The sequence below is a fragment of the Polyodon spathula genome, chromosome 1 (genome assembly GCF_017654505.1).
Source record: "Polyodon spathula isolate WHYD16114869_AA chromosome 1, ASM1765450v1, whole genome shotgun sequence".
NCBI lineage: Eukaryota > Metazoa > Chordata > Actinopteri > Acipenseriformes > Polyodontidae > Polyodon > Polyodon spathula.
Window position 1 is genome coordinate 6,651,262 of NC_054534.1, and position 25,326 is coordinate 6,676,587.

At 37.8% G+C, this 25,326-nt stretch overlaps 1 protein-coding gene across 1 annotated transcript in view; it reads right to left on the bottom strand.

Moving 5' to 3' along the window:
• The window catches only part of LOC121318594 (uncharacterized protein KIAA0825-like), a 130,718-nt gene that overhangs the window by 45,491 nt on the left and 59,901 nt on the right, over positions 1-25,326 (bottom strand). Inside the window, 4 exon segments of the mRNA XM_041255442.1 lie at positions 16,219-16,375; positions 21,454-21,542; positions 21,544-21,635; positions 21,721-21,948. Of these exon segments, the coding sequence (XP_041111376.1) occupies positions 16,219-16,375; positions 21,454-21,542; positions 21,544-21,635; positions 21,721-21,948 (566 nt within the window).

Here is a 25,326-nt window from a genome sequence, read left to right on the forward strand (position 1 = left end):
GACTTGTCCGTGATGACTTCCCATTTGGTAACACTGTTAACACTGGTGAGACACTGTCAATAGGCGGTCGTGGTTCAACACAGGCTGAAAAACCCTGCTGTTGAACCAGGCTTGCAGAGGGTGCATACACAGATGACCCAAAGGTAGGGTCTGAGAAGCAGCTGCTATCAAGCCCAGAAGCTTCTGAAACTCCATTACTGTGAGCGCTCTGTTGATAAAATAGCTAGAAACAGGCAACTATTCTCTGAACTCTGCTATCTGGACCTGGAGTCCAAGCACACTCCTAGATAGGAGGCTGTCTGAAAATGTGCTAGCTGGCTTTTTACATGATTCACCGCAAGGCCCAACTGTTGAAGGTGGCTGGTGACAAGTTCTGTGTGGGCGACTATCTGTGCTGGAGACTGGGTACAAATGAGCCAGTCGTCCAAATAATTGAGTATTCTGATGCCTTTGAGTCTCAGTGGGGCCAGGACAGCTTCAATGCACTTCGAAAAGGCACAGGGAGCTAGAGAGAGAACAAATGGCAAGACCCAGAACTTGTATTCTGTTCAGTGAAAGGTGAACCGCAGGTACTTCCTGTGCACTGGTTTTATGGGGATGTGGAAATAGGAGTCTTTGAGGACCGTCGTGGTGAGCCAGTCACCTGGCCTGATTGATTGCAACAGCAACAGGTTGACCTGTCTGAGGTTGATGATCGGTCTGAGGCCACTATCTCGCTTGGCAACTAGAAAGTACCTAGAGTAGAATCCATCCTCCAACTGGAGGGGGTTTATCAAACAAGAAGAAGAGCTGCTAACTCCTGACACACCACAGTGGCATCCTGTGGGTCCGTGACTGAAGTTACACACACCCCAAAAGGGAGGACCATGGTTGAACAGTGAGTAGCTCGTCAGAATGCTAGTAAGCACCCAGATTTCTGTAGTGCAGTGACATTAATACTCCAGATGGCTCCCTGAAAAGGGGTCCTGGGCCTGTGGCAGCAAACCCCAATTGTAGCCTCACAGCGAGCAACCGTGGGCCACTTTTGAACACCATCACTGGAAGCAGGTGCAGTCAGATGTGCTGTTCTTGGAGGCTGCTGGAGCCTAGGGTGCCAGTTTGCCGCTGAATTGCACACTGGAACTGGAGGTATGGCCCTGGTCTAACAGGGGCATCCAACAGCGGTGCTTTGTCCCCATCAGGCACATGTGCCTGGATAAGCCTAAGCTTCTTGCGTGCAGCTACCAGAGCAGCCAGGATTCTACCTACAGCCTGCCCGTTCAGTTTTGACAGAGCAGGTTCTTATTAACCAGACACAGCTCATCCAGCTATTGTGGTGAGAGCCTGTGACTGTCAGAGAGGGACATAGGAATGAGGGACACAGAGCGCTCTGTAGAGAGACGTTTCTCCAGCGTGCACTTGGAGAAATGTGCATAAAACTTGCAGAAACTGCAATTGACCAGTGCCTCCTTTCCATGCTCTGGCCCCATGCAGGAAGAGCATCTGGTCTTGCATGTCTACCAGGAATAAAACCAATGCATTATACAAGTAGCAATGCAGTGTACAGTACCACTGTACAGGTGTTGCCTCAGTCTGCTTAACAGCCACATGTCTGTTCAAGACCCAAAAAAGACCAGCTTGGTACAGGACCAGATATGTAAATGTCAGAACCAGGTCAGTTCGGTACTGGTTCAGTGACTTTAGTGCTGAGTTGGAACGGTACGGTACCGGCATGGGGCAGTGGAGTGGATCAGTGACCTGTGTATCAGTACGGTACGAATCCACAGTTACCGTGGGTAGCACTTTACAGGGATGCCTACCTGTCCAAGCTACTGGGAAAACCACTGTCAGTACTCACACAAGACTGAGGGAAGCCTGCTTGTCAGAATGAACTAACAGCCCTTGTAAGGGTGATGCAGAGCTGTCACCAAAACAGCATCAAGATGCTGCTGTGGGAGGGATCCAAGCAACCATAACCGACACAGCAGCTTGATCCAGCTGCTCTCACTGCATGTGCGCCGCAGCACGCATTGCAGACAATCCTGCGCTTAGTCTCTGAAATTACAGAAAAATACAATGAGAAAAGGAACTATTTCTCCCAAACAAAATACAGTAATAACAATTACTTTAATTGTACAAACTGTCTTCTAATTTTGGCTGAAGTTAAAACAAGAATAAAATAATTCTGCAGCCTGGGGAGAGAGAAAAAAGTCAGCTGATTTACGTTGCTTAATCCCTGGGAAGGGGCGACTCAAGTCACCGGCTTCACGTGGGGCACAAGGCTGCAGTGGGAGGTAACAAACAACAGGCTGTAATGTAAAATATAGGGCATAATTATATATATATATATATATATATATATATATATATATATATATATATATATATATATATATATATATATAAAACTATTCAGCATAAATAAACTCTCTCACAAATTACGTAAAACACAATGATTAGCATAAGCAACAAGTACTTATCAAATAGGCTCTTCCTGAGGTCATTTCTTGAAAGGAAAAATGGCGCCGAGGCCTGCAAGTGCTGTAATTTTATAGCCTCGGGGGCGGGCCATGACTGTGTCAAAGGCTCTATGAGCAGCTTTAATATATTGATTCAGGCTTCGGGTCTTTAGGAGCTAAATACCGGTTCGGTAATGTTTACATTTAGTACAGGTATTAAAATATGCAGAAATGCATGTGCCTTTAGTACATACAATTAATGGATTTTCTAAAAGTTTAAGACTTGTCTTTAATGGTCTTGGTTAAAAGTTGACTCCACTATTCTAGATACTGATATTTGTAGTAGTAATCAGAATCTTATCATGAAATACGGATATGAGGAACTAGCAATGTAATCTGTAACAAGCCTTTACAACCACATCAGGTGTAACAAATTTAAGTGTTCAAGATCCAAAGTGATCTTAAACTTTTACCTTTCAAACTGGGCAGATATAGATATTTAAATATATTTCTGCACACTGTCAAGTAGAGTGCACTTCCAGCCTTTGGCTTCATTTCTGAAAGCCATGGCAGAAAGACAAAGCATGGGCATTGTTTCAATAACCCTCTCCATTACCTCCGTTTCAAAAGCATAGCAGCAGAAGTTCGCCTGTAATGGACTAAAACCATGACTCAAGATGACCTGACAAACGACTTCATGACTTAAAAATAAATAAATAAATAAAATGGGTATTGGGGAAGGTGGGATATGGGGAGCTATTTTCTTGCACCTGGTGAGGCAAAACCATCAAAATACATCTTGCTGGATGAAAGCATATTCAAGGTCCACTTCCTTGAATGACAGCATATTCTGATTTCTGTACGGCATTAGAGCCCATTATCTCTGGATAGACACTCTCACTCCAGTAAGCTTTTTATGCTGGGTCACTGTGCAAGGATCGTATTAACAATAATTTTGCCCTTGAATGACTAATGTGGGTAATGTCGCAACTGTTTCCTTCAATATTTATCCGCTCCCTCCGGTGCCACCACCCCTCGCCTCCTAATAGGAAGTTCACCTCCTTGGATGGCAGCTGAACGCATCTACAGAATGGCTGGGTCACTATTAATTTCTTCTCTTCCTGTCCAGTAGTGAAAGATGAGACACTAATTACTTTGGCTTTGAACTAATATTCAGGAGGGCATATGAAGGGCAAACATGATAATAGACATTCTTTATCAGCCATGGCCAACAACTTTCATTCTTCACCATTCTTCACCAACTTTGAGTTTTGCAGTTACAACAGCCCCCAGTGGTTTGGTTTATGTATCCATCACTTTTAGACTACAGGATCTAATTACCTGATGCTAACAGTAACAGCTCTAAATACTGTTGCCATTTATATATTCACAAAGGTTATTTAAAATAAAATCAATAATATTAATTGTGTCGGTTTTTAGATGCATAACAGTTTAGATGACTTGAAAAGACTGTTGTGTTTTCCTGAGTGTCTCGGGAAACTCAAGGTTGTTAGCATGGTTAAAGACAAAGGTTGGCCAGTTTGATCTTAGGAATATTTCCAATAGTAACTATACATTTTAAACTCCCACAACCTTAACATGTTCCATAACACTCAATCATAACATATACTGCACTGTAATACTAAACACAAATGCAGTAACTGATATGTATTTCAACAAGAAATATGTTGTCAGTGTCTTAGTTGTACTGTGTTTTTCCAAAATAATCGTGTATCTCCCTTAATTGATCTAACTGTACCCTCTCCTATAAGTAAATAAAATAAAATAAGGGAACCACAAAAATCATACAATTAAATATAGAATAATAATAATAAAAAGATACAAATCTACTATACATAAAGAGGGTGATATGGAACGGAGCCATGTATAAATGATGAAAAAGAGGAGGAAGACATTTTGGGTGTGTTGGCAGAGTGGTGTCATCCTCTTCATGCCTGCCATTAATGCTTTTTGTTTTTTTCTTTCTAGTTAACTAGTTAACTTTTTGGGTGTAGTACTGAAATGGTGTCATAATGTTTAAAATCACACTACTTAATCAATCAAATCAAACATTCTTCGCTCTTAAATTAAACAGTAGTTCTGTACTGTGCTGCAGCAACTAATAGATAATTATTATATAATTATGCTCACCTTGTGTCACTCAGACCTTCCTCATTGTTGGAGAGCACTATAAGATAATGCTGGCTTTCTCTGAATGACATAATATTAATTAAATATAATAACTGTATCATTAGAAAGTTCATAAGAGCCAAGAAATCACTAACACAGTACAGGCACTAAAGGGTCAAAAAGAAAATGAGAAGACTAAATACTATTCTCTCATTTACTGCCTCAAAAAAAAAAAAAATCATATAAACTTACAGTGAACAAGTGTAATTACAAACAGATATTTAGAATTTGTATAGAAAATACTTGAAACATTTAGAATTGCTAAACAGTTTGGTGTTTGTGTCAAATACTGAAACTGCAAGCAGTCTAGAATACAGGCATGCTCACAATGTAAATATGCCTGCTGTTTGTTGTTAAACTGTCCATGTAATTACCTGGAGAGAGCTAATTATGTTATGTTTTGTTATTATCTGTTTAATGCAATTTAGGTGTTTGAATTAATGTAAATCAGGGAGCATTAGGGGGTCTCAAAAAAGTCCTCAGTTGTAAAGCACCTACTGTGGGGTTTGTAAAAAAATACAATAAATGAAAGATACAGGAGCACTAACCAAGTCATCAGTGCACTTTACATACTACATTAACTTTTGGGTTTACCACATTAAGTAATACAGAAATTGTGGTCTTTTCCATTCCTGTTGTTTTATATATATATATATATATATATATATATATATATATATATATATATATATATATATATTATATATATATATATTATATTATATTGCATGGATCATTGTAATTTATTGTGCTTTATGTCCTTTCTTTTTGTAAACCCTTAGAGCCCTCTTTCTCTATAATATCCCTATACTGTCTGTTATCGTTCCCACAGGCTCAAACAATGGGGCAATGAAAGTGTGCTTTCACAGGAAACCCTGCTAATAGAACTGAACTCATAGAATACTGCACCTAATATTGATACTCTAACTCAAAGTGTACCTTAAATACGCAAAAATATAAGGCATTGATACTAGGGAGTTGCATCCTCAAAATGGTTATTTTTTCTAGTTTGACACCCACACCACAGGTCAATGGTCATAATAAAAAGTAAATTTTGCAGAGGAGTTTCCATAACATTGAAAATGCAAAGTGGTCATTTAAAATGCAACTTTTGACACATGAGCCGTGGATATAGCAGAGCGAACAGGGCTATCAGATTTAAAAAAAAAACAAATGAGCTCCCCTCACTAGGATACTTACAAATCTAACCTGCCATTAAGAAAACTGAAAGCTCTACAAGTAAACCACAAATATGGGATCAATCTCCCTGCTCTCAAGGTGAAGTTGTGTGAGGCAGATTCACACCTTGATGGACATTGATTTATGTTCAAATAAATTAATATTCTAGAGCAGTTATTGATGCATTGTAATACTACTGAAAATCTTCAGGAATTAAATATATACAGTAGATGCAGGAATTAAAATAATATCACATTAAAAATGCACATAGGAACATAGAATGGTATAACTATTCAGACAGTATTAGTTTTGCATTACTTTTGGAGATTTTGCCAACACTTTTTCTATTTTCCCCCCAGAGCAGTTGAAGAAGGAAGATGGAAGAAAGAGTTGCTATCAACTGCAACCTGCTACAGAGTGCTGGTTGCATCAGATTCATATTTCAAAAGGTATCACTGCAGTTTCATTTGGAATTGAAAAAGAAGTGTTTTCAGGTCTGCCTAGTTGACAGTTCATTGTGTTGGATGTGACTTTCACAGTCTGCTGGCAGTTTGTGGGGAAGCCATCACACCTGTGACTCGAATGTTGATTAATGGGTCTTTCAACTTATCACTGCCATGTGAAAGAGGGCCACGGCCTTTTCCGAGCTTCACTGATTTATTCGCCTTCGGTAAAAAACGACGAAGATACCCTCCGTGAAGAAAACCACACCTGGTTAAAGCTAATGAAAGCCTCAATATGTCATTTTTGGGACAAGTCAAAAAGCATGTAAAACTAGACAAAAGATGTATTCAAGCAACATGAATGTAGTTTTGTCATAACCTGTCAATTTGAGGCCTACCAAAGAAATAAAAAGACCTTCCTCAATGACACATTGCATAGTTTCAGCTTTCACAGTGACAATCTTGAATTCTCTCTGCAGCAAGATGGAGAGCCCACTGAAACCTGAACATTTCTCCAATAAAGCAAACATGTCTGTTAGAGGACACGTCATTCTTTCTGTCCTTGATATCCGTGCCTGCTTTCAAACTCAAGGTATCTTTTTAAACCATGTCACATTTGTCTATAGAAAAAAAAAATACAAGCACAGCATAACTCTCTGGCAACCTTTTCAAGTTTCCAGTCCACACAATGAATTTCCCAACAGTATGATAAATTGAAATTTTAAATTGCACTCAGTTTATACATGGATAATCAATACCAAAGAAGAAATACAAACTTTCAACATTTTTTTTCTTTCCCTAGAAAAACAGATACCATATGGCTACAGTTTTTAGAACAGATGGTATTTACCCAAGCACTAGAACCGCTGTGTCTGCTTCCTTCAGTATTGTACGAAATTAACAGAAATACTTCTGAAGATCAATATGCACCCCTGATATTACCATTTAAATATGTGGCAGATGTCCTTACATTTTTCAATATAATTTTCAATGTACATGCATTACAATGAACATTTATGATGCTAGGGACCTAAATAAGATTACCCTATTACCCTGAAACAGGACACATGATGATAAACATTTATTAGATATTTTAATAGTATTGTTTCCATATCATTTAAAATTACACTTCACTATTTAGCGAACACACAATGCAATGACACTGTGACCTGCATATTAACTTGCATCATTCCTAACCCATAAATGTATTTTTAATTTTTTTTTTTTTTTTTTGTAGTTTTCCTGAAGACCCGTATGTCACTTAGCAGATCCAGGCCTGCGTCTCTACTGCCCCCTGTTGGGAGAGCCAGTGCCCGTCCTAATCATCAGCCAGTGGTGCGGACAGCAGTGAGGAACTTGGGATAATGTTCCTAATTTTTCCTCCCTATGCCCTGAAGCCATTCCACACCTCATTACAGAAGATAGAGGTGTCCCCTGCCGTGCTCGATCTGGGTGAGAACACTCCCTGAGATCTGCATTCAGCACGGCAAGGATTCAAGCTCAATGTCTATCAGTACGAGTCAAAATAAGTTCAAATTAGGCTCAGGTTTTTCAACATAATATTACAAATAATAACTGAGTTACACGTTATGTAAACATGCACACACGCATACCTATGGTTTACTTATGATATATATATATATATATATATATATATATATATATATATATATATATATATATATAGTGCTCCCTCACTATAACGCTGGTCTTGGGACACACACAATATGAGCGTTATAACCAAAGTGTGTTTTAAAAGGGGAAGGGGGGCATGCTGCGGGACACATAACACACATCTGACAAAAGGACAAAATAAAATAACTCCCTCTCTATAATGCACATATAGTGAAGCAAAAATGTAAGTTCCCATTAATTAACCATGTATAAACCACCGTGTAATCAATGCTATATTTAAAAAAAAAAAAAAATTCCCACTCACGGATCATTTTAATGAGCAGTTTTTAAACTATAAAAAGCCTGGCTAAATGGCAGTCGGAGTTCAGTTCAAAGTGACAGACAAGCAAACCAAGCGCAAGAAGGAGAGCGGGTCAGGAGAGGGGAAGAGGGAATGGGCTCTCCCCAGGTTCGGCTGCCGGAGCGGGGCTGAAGCGTCTCGTCATCCTGAGAAAGCCGCAGCTCCTCTTGCAGCAAAAAAATAAATATATTAGGACAGATAACCATGCAATAGGCCTAATACTTACAATACAATTAAATACTAATAAAAAACACACAAATATATTTTAGTTTTTAATCTGTTTGATACAGCGTGATATGCGAGTTCCCTCTGTATGTTAGTACTGTTATACATAATAACTTATTTCAGTAAAGGTAAACAAATCATACACACTCGCTATATCCAGTTCCCTGGAAATGGACTCCAAGATGCTATCCCTTATTGATGTGTCTTTATAAAGTGTGTGTCCTTTATTGTACACCTCCGGGAAGTCTGATTCTGCAAGAATGATCTTTTCTTCTGCCATTGTTTACTTAAGGCACACAAGGGAAGCTGCTCCTCTTTGATCAGTTCCCTAGTTGCCACGCGATAAAATCTCAAATCTCAAACTATTTTTTTTGCATCGCTTCTGTGTTGCTTCAGTGTTGCCCGACACACTGCATTCAGTGTGAACATCTCGTATCAAAAATACATGTTTTATTTATTTTTTTGTCGTGTGCGGTGTGTTGTACACCACATTCGCTTGTCACATAGCGTCTGGTGTGTAGAGACCTTAATTTTCTCTTTATAGGCCATCCCGATTCTACCATTTCACGACTTCACCTACCCAGAAACCCTGCTCCGCTCCTCCTAACACAAACTAAACTAAGACAGCACATTAGCCCTGTCTTGGCTTCCTTGCATTGGCTGCCTCTGAAGCAGAGAAATGATTTTAAAGTCCTACTTCTGACCTATAAGGCTTGCAGGGAACACTAACAGGGTAAAGTGTTACGTGTGTGGGTTGTCACTGAATAATACTAAATCAGACACAGGGCAGTGAGCACCGGATTTACTAAAGAAAGGAAAACACAACAAAGTCCAAATTAAAGGTTGCCACACAAGGCTAGTCTCAGTAAAAGGAACATCTGCTCAAGGAACCTACTACCCTATGAAACCTCTCTATACTTGTTTGGGATCAACATCCCTAAACTGACCTAGTGAAGTCCCGGCATCTTCCGATTGACTCCAGCCTCTTCCTGGCGGCCTCAGCTGGACCATGCCTTTAAGGTTTCGTAGTAGTTAATCCTGTGGAGCGAACGCGCCCCTCGATGTCAACACTTTTTGTGGTCCGCACAGCTTCCCCGAGTATGCCCCCCAGCCAATCCAAGCCTCCCGATCAGCGCAGCGCCGGGCGAGCCCACCTGCTCAATTGAGCTGGTGAAGCCGTACACTCCGGGTCGTTCTCTTAGTTCTTCTAACTCAGATCCACTCTATGGTCCTTCTTTCCACCTTGTCTCTATGGGTGGAAGAGCTTTTTGTAATCATGCTTCCAGACTCTGGAATTCACTCCCTGAGACTACTCGCTTTTAATTTTTAAAAGAAGGTTAAAAACATACCTTTTTGAGTTGGCTTATTTTTAATTGTTCAGCAGTGTCTGATAACTCTGTTATGAAAGACGCTATATAAAATTGTATTGTATTAAGAAATGTCAATGACTAGTTTAATGGACATGGGATAAGTGGTATTTAACACCTAGATATCATTAATTAAGCAAATTAGGTCTTTGTATGATGGTAAAGTATATTAAAATGACTTCTTGTGCTCTCAAGATACATGTACAAATGTAAACATGACATACGGATGGACAGAGATACAAACAGCGAGGACCCACAATATAGTGTATGTTACGCCCCAAAATGTGTGGTAGATAATATTAATATCAAGTTTCATCACAGCAGGTAATGAATAATACACCGTTAACTGTTTTTTATAGCATTTTACAGCACTAGGGAACCACCCTAAATCTGTGGTTATCCAGGGATTACCACCTCTTTATTCCTCTTTGTAATCCTTCAAACTGACTGCACTAGTTCAACAAAGAACTCTTTAGTAAAGCAAACTATGCAACCAATGGCATAGTTAATATAATATTTACATCCCACTCCCTTGCCAGTCAACTCGAATGCCAAATTCACATTTTTTTCCTTCCTGAGGGCCAGGCAGTACATTTACCTATTCAACAAGACTCCACAGATAATGATAATCCACAGATAATTCTGAAATGGCAGGGAGTGACAGTATCAGTTTTTACACATGTGCAACAAACCACCACACGTGCCAAAACTATGTGAACCCTTCGCAACACAGGTGCACCCTCATTATAGTGCTGTCCTTGCCAGACAAGTAGTTTGCCCTTTATTAGAAGGTGCATCTTACAATGAAGGTGATTTAAAATGGATTTAATGTAGCTGCTAGACAAGGTGCAGTCGCCTTATAGCAGCAGATAGTGTTATGACTGACAGCTTAGAATTGAGGGTTGGGTGTATTTGAAATATTGCTACCTAATACATGTCAAATACCTACATAAATATTTATATGATGTTTTATTTCAATTTGGTGGGAATGGGCCGTGTTTCCTTGGCTAACCCCTTCATCACCAGTATGGGGCTGAGTTGTATCACCTGCTAAATGAAAAAATGCTGGACAGAAGCAGCTGCACGCTCCTCCACTGGACCTCAGGTTCAAGTTCTCTTATTCTATATCCCCAATGTGCAACCAGCCTTTCACAAAAAAATTCTCCCCCCACTGAGCCAACAACACCAACATCTGGCAATTCACCGCATTCTCATTTTGAGTTAAAGTCTCCAGCTGAAACTCAAAACTCCAGCTGCTTCAAAAGGACCAAAACTCTGACTATACTAAGCCAATACAGCCCTTGGGATAATTCTGAAGATCTTTTTAACCCTTCTAGCTGATGAGATAATTCCATTAATCTTATCTGTCATGCATCGCTATTCGCTATGTTAATCTGGGAAAACATACAGGTTTGAAAGAAATGTATATTATACAATGATGAATTATATATATATATATATATATATATATATATATATATATATATATATATATATATATTATTGATGGGACGAGCACAGGATTTTCATGTTCGGATATTGGCTCACAATTTAAATATTCGTTCATTTTTCAAAAAGTAATAAAAGCTATTCTATTGCTCTGAAGAGATAGCATAGCAACAGGGGGTGTGGTCGTGGCCCCTGAGTGCGCGCCTTTATTTTACAGCAAGACCTTACGCTATGTAACATGTTAAAATAGAAAAATCTCCCAGGAGTAAAGCATAAGTTGCGTAGGACTTGCTTTATACCAGTGAATTAATTACAAAACAAAGGATGCCAAATGGCAGTTCAAGTTAAATATTGTTTTGTTTATTCCCAAAATAAATAGTACATAAAGTTGACAGCGCATTGTATTTATTTTTCATTTTTTTCATTCCTTGCTATTGCTGTTTCTTCACAGTAAACATTGGCCATAGACATGTTTTCATAAAGTAATAACATGAGGTTTACTTGTGCCTTTTTTTAGCTGAACAAGCAAACAAAAACTGGAATTTAACTTTAAACACTTCAAATAAAACTAACGTAGAAATGGCGTTGTAAAGTAACAGGGACAAAAACTCACTGTTTTGGTTCTCATTTATTACACTCCACATAGCAGAAAGTCGAAACAAAAAAAATATATAATATATCCAGTCTCTATAAAAAGCACTATTTTCAGGAAGTTGGGTAGTGTTTACGCGAGGCATTTCGGAATGACATGCTTGCCTTTTTTCTGTCCATTGAGATTCTGACTCGCTCTAAAGCAGCACAACACGTTTTTGTCCCAGGTGGTTTTTCATAGAGATCAATGTGTGTGAGCGCGTAATTTGGTTTGTTTACTTTTTGCTGTCTAAAACTTAAAAAGAGGCTCAAGAGCTGCTGTGTTGATCCTGTTTTTTGTTTTGTCTCATATATATATATATATATATATATATATATATATATATATATATATATATATATATATATATATATATATATATATTAATCTCACATATCACACAGAGCTCTTTTTCATTTGCCATTTTTTTTTAAACTGTCGTGCAAATTCTGGTGAGATGGTAAATAAGTGCAAGGTATTTTTGTCATTTGTAGCGAATATGAACATCTGATTTTTGTATCTGAATACATGTCAAAAAATATTTGTTTGAATATTCTGATATTTGTCCCAGCACTATATATATATATATATATATATATATATATATATATATATATATATATATATATATATATATATATATATATGGTCATTTCACCTGCAGAGTGAAATTGACCCACCCCTTTCCTGTCACTGACCAGCCAGCTGCTTGCCCTATTGACTGACATGCCTTGCGGTGGAATGACCAAGGGACTTCTTAAAAGTAAGGCATGCATAAAAATATTTTTTAACCTTTGTACCATTTTTTCTTTTTGCAACTTTGGAGCTGCTGTCATCCAGTACATATCAATGCAAATGATCAGCAATCCACAGCAAAAATAATAGTTACATTTTCTGCTGCTGCCTTATTTCCCATGTGTCTTCTAAACTCCCCTGCCCCAAACATGACTCCAAAGCAGGGTATCCATATTTATAAAATAATGTACAACCCTGACATGACAGGCAGCAGTTCTGAAAAAGAAGCTATTACCTGTTCGCCAGCAGCGCCCTCAAGGTCACCTGACTGAGTCCCAGATAACCTGGCAGCAGTTTCAACCAGTCCCAGTCCCACTCAGTTATGGCTGACTGTTGATGTATGAGGAGAAGCTATTGTTAGTTATTAATCAGAGTTAATATGATCAGTAAATTAGAGCTCCAGCTGCGATGGACTAACTAAGAAGGAGGGGGTCCAGAGCAAGGACTCAGACAGATGATATCAATCATGTCTGCACAAGAAGGTTTTTATTCCAATAAGACAGCAATTAATTTATAAATCCATTTGGGGATGTAGCCATTATGTATAAAAAGATAAATCAATTTCGGGAGTCGTTATTCTTCTGACTGTTTCTATGGCATTCTGCCCAACCACCTTCAAACTGTGAGATTGGCTCTTTGTTTGAAAAGCAAATAAAACTGAGATCCCTTTGATAGCAGAAATGTCACTGTTTACTACAAGCATGGTTTTATTGGCAAGGGGAGATGAGTACTCGGAGCTTCTCGTTGATGATTTACGTTATTTTGTGTTTCTTTGACAAATAACACAGAGGTTTAAACAGAGGATTTTATTATTTCCTTAATTGGAAAAATACCTGTTATACTTTACAGTGAGCAAAAAAGCCAGCCTGGAGATGAAATGATTGCAAATGCCAAGAAATAGTAAGATACATGTAAAAATAACATTTGAAGCTATACAAGTTGCTTGTCTGTTAACTACGAGCCTATTCTAAGGAAAGTGCAAAGGAAAATGTCAATGAAACAATTTTAACAGTACAGTATAAAGCAAATAACTCTTATGGCTGGGTTCACTGGCCTTCATTCACACTAATCTTGGATTACTTTACCTAAAGTAACATTAAGTAGTCCAAGACTAGTGTTAATCTGGATTTTTGAAATAGCTGCTAGAGCAATAATATGGGTGATGTTTCTTCATATTTTCCTATTGTTACCATAGTTACCTTTGCCCTTGTTTGAGGCCACCTTTATTATTTTTTATTACAATGTATCATATTAAGTTAATGTTATGACTTTGATACAACAGTGAATGCAATTTGAAGTTTTTTTTTTTTACTAGTTTTAAGACAGAAAAAGTAAAAGTCACACTACAGTCAAAAGATTTGGAAACAGTGGCCTGTAAGTCCTTATGGGGGTTGTTGGGAATGATATTTGCTTGGGGTTTGAGAGATAGTAAGACGATTAAAGGACAGATTAGCATTAGCACAATTAGCACTGATGTTTTAGTACTTTTCTTGTTTTTTATATTGTAATCTGTGGTTTACCAGAAAAAAATGTAACGTAAGGAAATGAATCCTTTATATAACTGCTCTTCTGAATGCAAGTGCTGTGGGATCTTTAAGGTGGCATAACCCCAGGAGCTGTCACTTTCTCAAATTCAGTCTCAGTCCTACTGGGAGGTTGCTGGGTTTTCATGACATGTCCATGATATAACTTCATGTAATCTAAACTAAAGCTTCCAATCTTTCACAGTTGTGTTATAAAAAACGTGCCAGATGTTTAATGTGACAGACCTTGATCAACCAAATCCGAGGTGGATTTCTCAGTAAAATGCTGTCTGCTGCTCTGACTAATGATCGGATATATTAAAGTAAAAGGAATGTAGCTACAGTGCTATAATCACAGCCACGTGGGCCATCATGGAATTCATTTACTGCTCTGATTGTGACATGATCAAAGTCTGCTGCTGTCATGTGTCTGAAGGTGATAATATCTGCATTTCAGATTCAGAATAAAAACACAAACCTGCTTGTACCCCTTGAAACCTGCTCGCCATTATTTCACTCAGTGAGCTTATTTTTAGAGGGAACCCGGGATAACCACAGATAGGTGGTAATGCAATCCAGGGTGCTTTCCAGTGCTACAAAATTTAAAAAATCCCAGCAGCTGATCAGATCAATCCATTAGTTTCCTATACTTTTAATTATGTGTTTGAAGGGCTGTGCTTTACCAGTACATGGAGTCCTTGTCTTATGCTAAACGAGTACCTTAGAGACGTCATGATATTTTTGAAACCCCAATCTCAGCTAGACAGGGCTCATATCAACAGACATAAAGAGGTGTGCCAACCAAAGACTGGAGGAACAAAAGTTAATTTGTGTAAACATAACAAAAACAATAAAGGTTTGTCCAAGAAAGCAAATCAATTGGCAAATCCATTATTGAAGACTGCACTTTGAAGTACCAACCTGGTCAAACTTATTGCTCCCAATGCAGAAGAACTCCTTTAGAGGCCTGAAAACAGAAGGCTGCTGCTGTTGTTCCAAATCCTTATGATTTAACTTTAAAGGTCTATGATGAGATCCTGCTGCTGAATCTTTTACAGTGGAAATTCGGTTTTGAGATACTCCTTCATATAAAGAAACAGAAAGAAGATACAAATACATGTGACCTTTCTGACAACTGCATACAAATAAGGTAGAGATTGTATGTTAAAGGGTCAGATGAGATAAAGTGGAAAGGCCTTTGCCAGTAGCATACAGATTTCTTTCAAATTTCAAAGCACCTTCATGCAAAAACGAAGCAGATAGTCAGTGCATTATGTCAACTCCCCTACTTCAATGGCAAATATGCTGCTTAATATCACACAGGTTTTGTCTTCTATATCTGCATGATTTATATTTTTATGTCTCTTATCTGTTCTAAATCTCAAGGGACCACCTTCTAACTGAATGGGAGGACAGATCAACCACTATAACCCATCCATTCAGTGCCCTCTCTCAGGACAATGAGAATAGTACTTGTAACAGAGTCCCGTCCACTAGGATCAGGGAAGATAGTCACAGCACAACATAATCAGTGGACAGATTGAAACTGCCTGTATTTCCATATGACTTTACAACAAAGGTCATGTGACAGTGCTCTCCCCAATATGAACTCAGATCGCCCCAAAACACTGCAATACAATCAGAACCGCAAAGGCAAAATTAAATATGTTGCTCTGTTCAAGTTAACATGCTAATATAATACGTGAATATGTTAGATATAAAAATAATACAAAAAAAACCCCAACGAACTTTATAGTCTTTTGTAATACTTTACTTGCCTTAAGTGTGATATTAGACTACTGTCCAATATTTACTCCACCAATAAATCGGTATGGAAATGCAGGATTGTACAAATCCTAACAGATTCTATTACCACGTAGTATTGAGTTTGCTATTGACTTCAAAGAAGCTTTTGCGACTCCTTGACTAACCCTTAGCTGCGAGCAGATGCTGCCTCAGGCCAGCACACACCTAATTGCTTGGTAAAAAGACTGTTTCCTTACCTCATTGAGTTGGATGATGTGATAAATTTGCCTCAGGTACTCGCTGCCACCTGGTTTGTGGCAGATATCCAGGACCATCATGCCTATTTTCTGCTCAGTCAATTCAGGCCCGCTCCCTTTCTCTTGCACGACAGTGCTTTCTGCTGGTTCAAAAGCCCTGACAGAAAGAGAGAAATGAAAAAAATGTATGAAAGGATACAAACAAAATTACACAATGAAGTTTCCAATAAACGACTGTTTTTAGTGTTTTAAAATAGTATTTGTCTACTCTTGTGAACTTTATGGGAAATTCTGAGCACTCAACAAAACTAGTTAAATCAATATTGGGTATTAGTTTTCTGATAGTAAAAACAGAATGCTCATTTGATCCAATCCTCTTTAAAGTTCTGCAGTTTAATGGAGTTTAACAGTATTTTGTTTTACTCCACAGGATAACTGTTCTAATCTTGGTCAGGCATTTTAAACCAACACCTTTAATTAGTTTGTAAGGCCTGACAAGTAATATCGGTTGGATAATGTATATTTTCCCAAATGGCAGTAGTTGTATGTCATTGTCATGGAAACTTAATTGTATTCGGCATTGACATATTTTAAATAAATTAAAATACTATAAATAACAAAACAGTCTCTAAGCATCATACCAGAAACATACACTTCTTGGTATGACTCCCGGTGTAGCTGTTAAACGTTTAGGTCAGTTTGCAGTCCTTGTGTGTGTATCTGAAAAATCACATCAAAGGCCTGTCGAGGACATAAGGTGTTCCTGTGCCCTTCTACATGGTTTATTTTTATGGCCGAGTTCCATTTCAAACTAAAAAATGAATGCTTTATTCCGGATAGACTTATTGTCATTGTTTTTCTTTTTCTTCAGAGCCGGTGTCACTTGTCAGGCATCTTTTGAGGGTTGACATTGAAAAAGTTGAGGCCCTTCTGACCAAGGAGTGTATCGATGTCAGCACCTGCATTGTATCCTTTCCTGTCCATCACTGTGCAGGTGAAGCAGATGATTGGATTCAGTCAGTGCTATGATTAATGAGTTCCTCTCCGGATTCGGGACAGCCTATCAATCATGTCATTAGGGAGAATGTGCCCTGAAAGAGGCAGACCTCAGCCAAGGAATAACTGCATTCATCTCAATCTGTGTATGCACCCAGTCAGCCAAGTCAGGGTCACCATGATGGAAAACAATAATCTTCTCCTCTACAAATTACTTTGCAAAGACGGGTATTGCTTTATTTTTTGGACTTGCAAGCTCTCTCATCGAGATGTACTGTACACTGATTGTTTATAACTCAGGCGTCACTTCAAAGTGAAGGTTACTTTAACGAATAGTAATGATTTCAGAAAGTATCTAAGACAGGTGCTACATAACCACTTCTTCTGCTTTTCTTTCACTATTCCTGGAATAGTTATGTTTTTTGTATCTTTTATTTTTAACGAAGATCAACATTTGCAGATTTTTCTGCTCACACATGTGTTTTTATTCTGTTTGCTCAAGCAATTACTATTACAATAACTCTGTATTTTTGGTTGTCAAATTGTGTCACCCATGAAAAAATCGTATACACCCTTACATCTAATACACCAACATTGTAGTGATTAAGTGAACAATTGGAAAGAAAGATGAAGAAGAAATCAAAGCTATGTGTTTTATGGTATATACCGTATTATACCTTACTCTTGTAACAAACGCTGTTCCTTTTGATGAATGCAGTCTGGCCAGTTTAGATTTTAAAATGGGCGATAACTGTAAATTTCAATAATTTTAAAAAGATCACTGGCCCTGTGATGTTTTATTAAAAAAGAAAACAATTAAAAGGGGTTTCCTTTGGTAAGGGGTCTCTTTTTAGAAGCATGGGCTAGAGCTGAATTATAAGCATTATTTATGATGTAAAATCTTTAAATCTGAAACAGAAGACTAAGGATAACACAACATAACTTCTAAAGACCAGCAAGACCAGGAACAGTGCCAGTACAAATCAAATTTCCAGATCTACTCCTTCTTAATATCTGACTTAAATTACAGATATTTTCTTTTTTATTATACAAAAATAAAAAGTAAAGGCTAACAGCTGGGAACGCTGTATGTGTGTGTGTGTATACACACACACACACACACACACACACACACATATACACATACATATATATATATATATATATATATATATATATATATACACACACACACACAGTGCCTTGCAAAAGTATTCAGACCCCTGACCAATTTTCTCATATTACTGAATTAAAAATGGTACATTGAAATTTCGTTCTGTTTGATATTTTATTTTTAAACACTGAAACTCAGAATCAATTATTGTAAGGTGACATTGGTTTTATGTTGGGAAATATTTTTAAGAAGAATAAAAAACTGAAATATCTTCCTTGCATAAGTATTCAGCCCCTGTGCTGTGGAAGCTCCCAGTTTGCACCGATGAAAGAAATTACTCTAATGAGGACAAAATTACCTTACCATTGGCCTCCACCTGTGAACCATTAAAGTTGCTGTCACATTTTCTGGATAAAAACCCCACTGTTCAAGGATCATTGGTAAGGCTGTGAATCTGAAGGAAAATGAAGACCAAAGAGCATTCTACAGAAGTTAGAGATAAAGTAATACAAATGCATAGATTAGGGAAAGGGTACAAAATAATATCCAAGTGTTTGGATATCCCAGTGAGCACAGTTGGATCAATAATCATGAAGTGGAAGTTGCATCACACCACCCAGGCACTGCCAAGAAAAGGCCGTCCCTCAAAACTCAACGCTCAAACAAGGAGACTTGTGAGAGAAGCCACAGAGAGGCCAACAATCACTTTGAAGGAGGTACAGAGTTCAGTAGCTGGGAGTGGAGTAATGGTGCACCAGTCAACCATCTCAAGAGCTCTGCATAACATTGGCCTGTATGGGAGGGTGGCAAGAAAGAAGCTGTTACTCAAAAAGTACCATCTGAAAGCACATCTGGAGTTTGCCAGAAAGCATGAGAGTGACCCAGCTGCGATGTGGGAAAAGGTTTTGTGGTTAGATGAGACCAAGATAGAGCTTTTTGGCCAAAACTCAAAGCGCTATGTGTGGCGCAAACCTAACACTGCCCATGCCTCAAGACACACCATCCCTACAGTGAAGTATGGTGGTGGCAGCATCATGCTGTGGGGATGCTTCTCATCAGCAGGGACTGGGCATCTTGTTACAATTGAAGGAAGAATGGATGGAGCAAAATACAGGTAAATACTGCAAGAGAATCTGCTTCAGTCTGCTAAAAAACTGAAGCTTGGGAGTAAATTCACCTTTCAGCAGGACAATGATCCCAAGCACAAGGCCAAAGCAACATTGGAGTGGCTCAAGAAAAAAAGGGTGAATGTCCTACAGTGGCCCAGTCATCTTCATCTAAATCCCATTGAGAACTTGTGGCACTATTTGAAAATTGTAGTCCACAAGCGTCGTCCAACCAACCTGAACAACCTGGAGCAAATCTGCCAAGAAGAATGGGCAAAAATCACTCCGACACTGTGTGCAAAGCTGGTACATACTTACCCCAAAAGACTTAAAGCTGCTATTGCAGCAAAAGGTGGCTCTACCAAATATTAATGTGTGGGGGTTGAATACTTATGCAAGCAAGATATTTCAGTGCTTTATTTTTCTTTAAAATATTTCCCAACATAAAACCAATGTCACCTTACAGTAATTGATTCTGAGTTTAAGTGTTTATAAAAAAAAAAAAATCAAACAGAACGAAATATACCATTTGTAATTTAGTAACATGAGAGAATTGGTCAGGGGTCTGAATATTTTTGCAAGGCACTATATATATATATATATATATATATATATATATATATATATATATATATATATATATATATATAATCTGTATTATTTATTTAAAACAATCCACTTGATTTTATACATCTTGTTCCAATTGTGACCTGTAGGTTGGCCCAGTGTTACACAGGCCAAGTACTGTGTACTGGACAACTAAATGCAAACATGAGGTAAAGCCCTGAGACATCCACAATAGAAACTGTGTTATATTGCACTGGAAAACCTTAACGAAAGCATTTAAGAAATTGTCTGGTCACGCTGTGCCCATGTTCATTAAATCAAAACAGATCTTGCAATGATCTGGCAAGGAAGCAGCTTCACGAACTAAAAGCACATTGCTTTGGTGTGTTAACCCTCCACACCCTTCTGCCATTAATGAGCCAGACAGAGGACTAGCACTTCTGAGGAGGATGTGGCACATTTGCTAATCGGAGTCTCACTAAGCTTCAGGGTTTCTGGTCCCTGGTGACGGCAAGGGCGATTGCCCCCTGAAGGGAAAACAAATGGAACTTAAGGCATCCTACACTCATGAAGTCATTGCTTGCCTCTAAACTAGAAGCAGACACAGGATAGGCAGCTGCTGCAAGTGAACAGGCGAACAAAAGAAACACTGCGAATGAGGCAATTAATTCTGCCTGTCGAAAAAATCGCCTTTTTTAGGTTTCCCATTTTCTAACAGATTGGTGTTTAATTGCTTCCTGAATTACTTCAAGATTTGAGATTCTAATATCTAACCCAATCGACTTCTATAATTCTGTTATTTAATAAAGTGGTTCCCAACTTCAGTTTCTCCTTTGACTTTCTTCTATAAATCCGACTATCTAATCCCGCTTAATTACAAATGACAAATGGAGCTATGATTTAATAAATTAGCAGTTTGTGACTTTAATCAAACCAGCATTATAGATGTTGGATAGCTTTAAAATGTATTATTTCAAGTAATAACCACTTTCATTTAGATATTGTAAAGGTTTGGCAGAATAAGTGATAGTTGACCTCACCCACACAGGTCCAAAATGCCGCTAGATCGCTGTACTATAGGTGAACTGACCTGCACTATATAAAAAGGCAACATTTATTGGTAACACCTTCCCAGTAAGTAATTGTATTGATCTGTTGGGATAAAGCTGCACAGACAGAAACTGAATACATCAGATTTTCAACAGAAGTCCAATTGTCACATGTTTCAGGCCATTATTTAAATTTCAGATTCTAAAAACAACTTCCATCAGTGACTGAATATTTGAAGGCAATAATGACAATGCAAACTACCACCTCCATAGCAATGATTGATGTGCTACAGAGGGGTAATCTCAATACTGAGCCCAGCATACCTCTACCAGGGCCCAGGGGGTGTGTAACATGAATTCTAAGAAGTGAGTTTAATGAGCAAACTAAAGAAAATGTTCTCACCCTTTAGTGCACAGCTTCCTTGCTTTCTGTATCTGTCCCTTTATCCATTGCGGCCTCTGTACCTCCATATTTTGGATAATCTTCTGCACCTCTGGTTTGAGGGGTTCCCTTTTGCTGCCCCACAATGTTCTGCAGACACTCACTCAGCAATCCCAGTTTCAACTTGCTCCATCTGTCCAATTAAAATTCAAAATGATTAAATACCAAAAAGAAGAAATAAACACTGTCATTAAACTTTTTCACTGCTCATAAATATTGCACCCCTACTTTTTCCAGGCTCCTTCTTTTTCAATTCTTGGTGTAAATAATTCCAGTCCTTGGGGATTTTATTCAGCAGACTCTCAGGAGCCATGTGTCTATGCTGGCATGTCCCATGATGCTCAGCCGCGTGCCATGCGTACACCATGGACATTATCTGGTTCACTGCACTCATGATGGACTTGGTCACAATGAGTCTCAGACACATCAGGACCTCTGTCTCTGGTTTTCTGGAATCTGTTTTATAACAAGAACAAACACTAAACACCTCAACGACTCTGAGACTGTGCTGCAGATTTATTGAGGACTCAAGGAAGACTCATCCTTCCCAACCCAGAATCCTCTCATGCACACGCCATGAGGCTCACAAGCCAATGGAAAACAGGAAGCAAAGACAGAATGGTGTGCAAATATAAAAACAAAAAGATTCCAATGGACTTTCATATTTGAGTCAAAGTAATTTCAGATGTATTGATTACAAGGGCTTCCACATTCCACAAACACTAACAGCAGTAAACTGAACGATTGACGCTCGACACGCATCGATTGTGCTAAATCCACCAAAGACAAAAAAAAAGGGGGACCAGCTGATACAGTTAAAAAGTAAAACAAACTGTAGAAAGTGTATACAGTAACTTCACATTGCTTAGTAAGCCATACAGAATGTGTTCAAATAAATTAAAAGTTTACTTTAAAGTTAACTACAATGAACTAGTAATTTGTTGGCTTACAGTTACTATAAAGCCCCAAGACTATTGACTTCAAAGACTACATTCTGAAACATTTCACCTTTTCTGTTTGTGTGAGCTTATTTCTGACAAGGTGCTGTACAAATGTAAATTGTAATGATATGCTGACTGCAGGACTAAAGAGTGCAGAGCTGTACATTCTGCTTTTTATTTGTATTTCTTGCTGGGATCTGCAAGAAAACACACAGGAAGAAAGGTGATTCAGTAAATTCATTCTTAATTTTGATTGCAGATTTATTGCACATTAATTGCACCTCAGTACAGAAAAACTTAGTTCAGCATATGCATTCCTGTTGATACCCTGGAACAGCATCTCTGAATTGACCACATTCACAGTAATGTGTTCAAATCTTCACTTTAGATACACTGTGTTTGTGTTACAAAGTCCATCACACATTGATTTTCTTCAGCTAAAAGTAAATTACTATGATGTTACAATAAACTCAAGATTTCTGCAATAGACGAATTCGGACAAAAATATACTTAACATTATTTTCTTTTAATGAACTTAGCAACAAAACATTATGATCAGGGGCAGCCCTTATCCAAAATTCAATTAATATCTGTCCCTACTGGAATGTATAGGGCATGCCAGCAATTAGGCTAATTATACAACAAGGACTACAATATAAAGAAATTAAGATTAAAAATACAAACTTTTACATTTTTTTTTTCACAATAAGCGATTAAATAATTGGGTAAATTATGCCTCTATAATTGCTACATGAATTTACTTTAAAAAAAAAAAAAAAAAAGCATTTTAATGAGTTTAAACCCTGCATGAGCGGTAACCCATTATGCTCTATTTCACATTAAATGAATGCAGACTGCCAATAACTAATGCTAGCCTTAGAGTTCACATTGCTATTTAAAGCAACTATTGTAATTTTCAGAATAATACAGGACCCAGTGTATGATTCTCATGACTGAGCCATACCATACAGAAAACAATAAACCGACTATATCATGCACCTTATAAACTGTATACAAAACACACAACCCATGCACAGTATAACATGCATACAATATAACATTTTTAAAAGGGTGCAATATAATACATTTATAATCCCTGAATTGATATATTTGTTTTGTATGTAGTAATAAATCCCCCCCTTGCAGAAAACCTCAGCTGGATTAATATAGAGTTAACGAGTGCCAGTGCAATATTGCCATCCACCACTTTCAGATCATCCAGATACTTGAGAGTTGCCATAAGAAGTCGTCTTTGAGGTCTGCTGTTTAAAGCTGTTGGAAATTAGGATTGTGGGTTTGGTTCACTGAGCCAAAGCAATCAAATCAAATCAATCAAAAAACAATTTTGCAGTGGAAGGGGTTAACTTGTGGTTTCTGATTTGAGAGCCAGGGATTTTGCTTGCACACCGCAGCTAATGTTGCCTGAAAAATGCTTTTCTACATGCAGTCAAAATATCAGGGTCCAAGCAGTTTTACACTCTGTGCTTGTAATAACCCTTATTTGTTGCTTAGTTGTTATCCAAGCACACATCATATTTTACCATATAGCAATGAGGAAGCAGTCAAGTTTTTCCTTACTATAAAATTCAAGTTTCCTGTAACTAGCAGAAAAGTTTCAAGTTTTGGAAGTTAGTTTCCTGTAACTAGCAGAAGAAATCAAAACAATATGAGCAAAAGTATTCTCAGTGGCATTTAGCCAGTACAGGCCCGATAGCGACCTGTGTGTGGCGAAGATACATTTCGTTTTAAATTTTTTTTAAAAAGTCGTTTTGCCAGATTTTTTTTTCTTTCATAATTTAGTTCCACTTTTGGAAATTAAAATGAGTGAACACCTACCATTGTACATTTTAGTGTATAATGAATGAAAGCATCGATATGTCATAAACATTTGCCTGGATCACAAACTGTACTTATAGTTCTGAAATTAATAATCAAACAGTCTGGGGCATTAATCTGGGTTTATTGCACTTGGTTTTCCTTAACTGCAAGAAAATGATGCATTTTTTAAACTGTACCACAGTATAACTATTGTATTATCAATTACTGTTGTCTTACCTGGCAGGTTATACAAATGATCCCATAACTGTTGCTCATCAAGATAGCTTTCCAGAACAAAATCGAAAAATTTGGGCAGCATGTTTAAACTGGTCAACATCATAAACACTGCCTCCATGGACAGTCCTTTATCATCTGTTTCATAGTCTAAATAATGATACAAAAAAATATAATGAATATAAATAATACATTTGCTTAGAACCAGTATCTGTAAAATGTAATGTGTTGCAGTGTGATGTAACTCTTCTCCCTATGCAGGCTCAATAGTTTTAGTTTATTTATTTAATTCATATTTTTTATTTCAGAATGATTGGCTATGGAGTGCTCATCAACTTGTAAAAACATCTACAAAAAATACTTCACAACTTCACAATAAGTATTTGCATAATGAAGAACAAAAACAACCCTCATAATTTTCCAGAAAATTTTCATCCTGAAACTTCCCTTAAGAAGGAGAGATGCAGCTTGTATAAAGAGTATTACAGTATATATGGCAGGGATTTATTTGCATGTCAAATTACTTAATCAGAGACAGTCCATTTACAAAGAAAAAAAAAAATCACCTGTTTTTGTTTCTAAAAATGTATTAAAAAGAAATCCTTTAACAGTGATGTAACGTATTATTGAAGAATGTGTTCCATTTCTTTTAGCATTGGAACATGCTATTACAAAACATTATGGAGCTGTATTCGTTAAAGAAAGTCTTATCTAGGGCTCCCGAATGGCGCATCCTGTGAAGGCACGCAGCCTGGAGTGCAGAATGTGCTCTACTAGCTTGGAGATCACAGGTTCGAATCCACTGCTGACTGTAGACGGGAGTTCCCAGGGGGCAGCACGC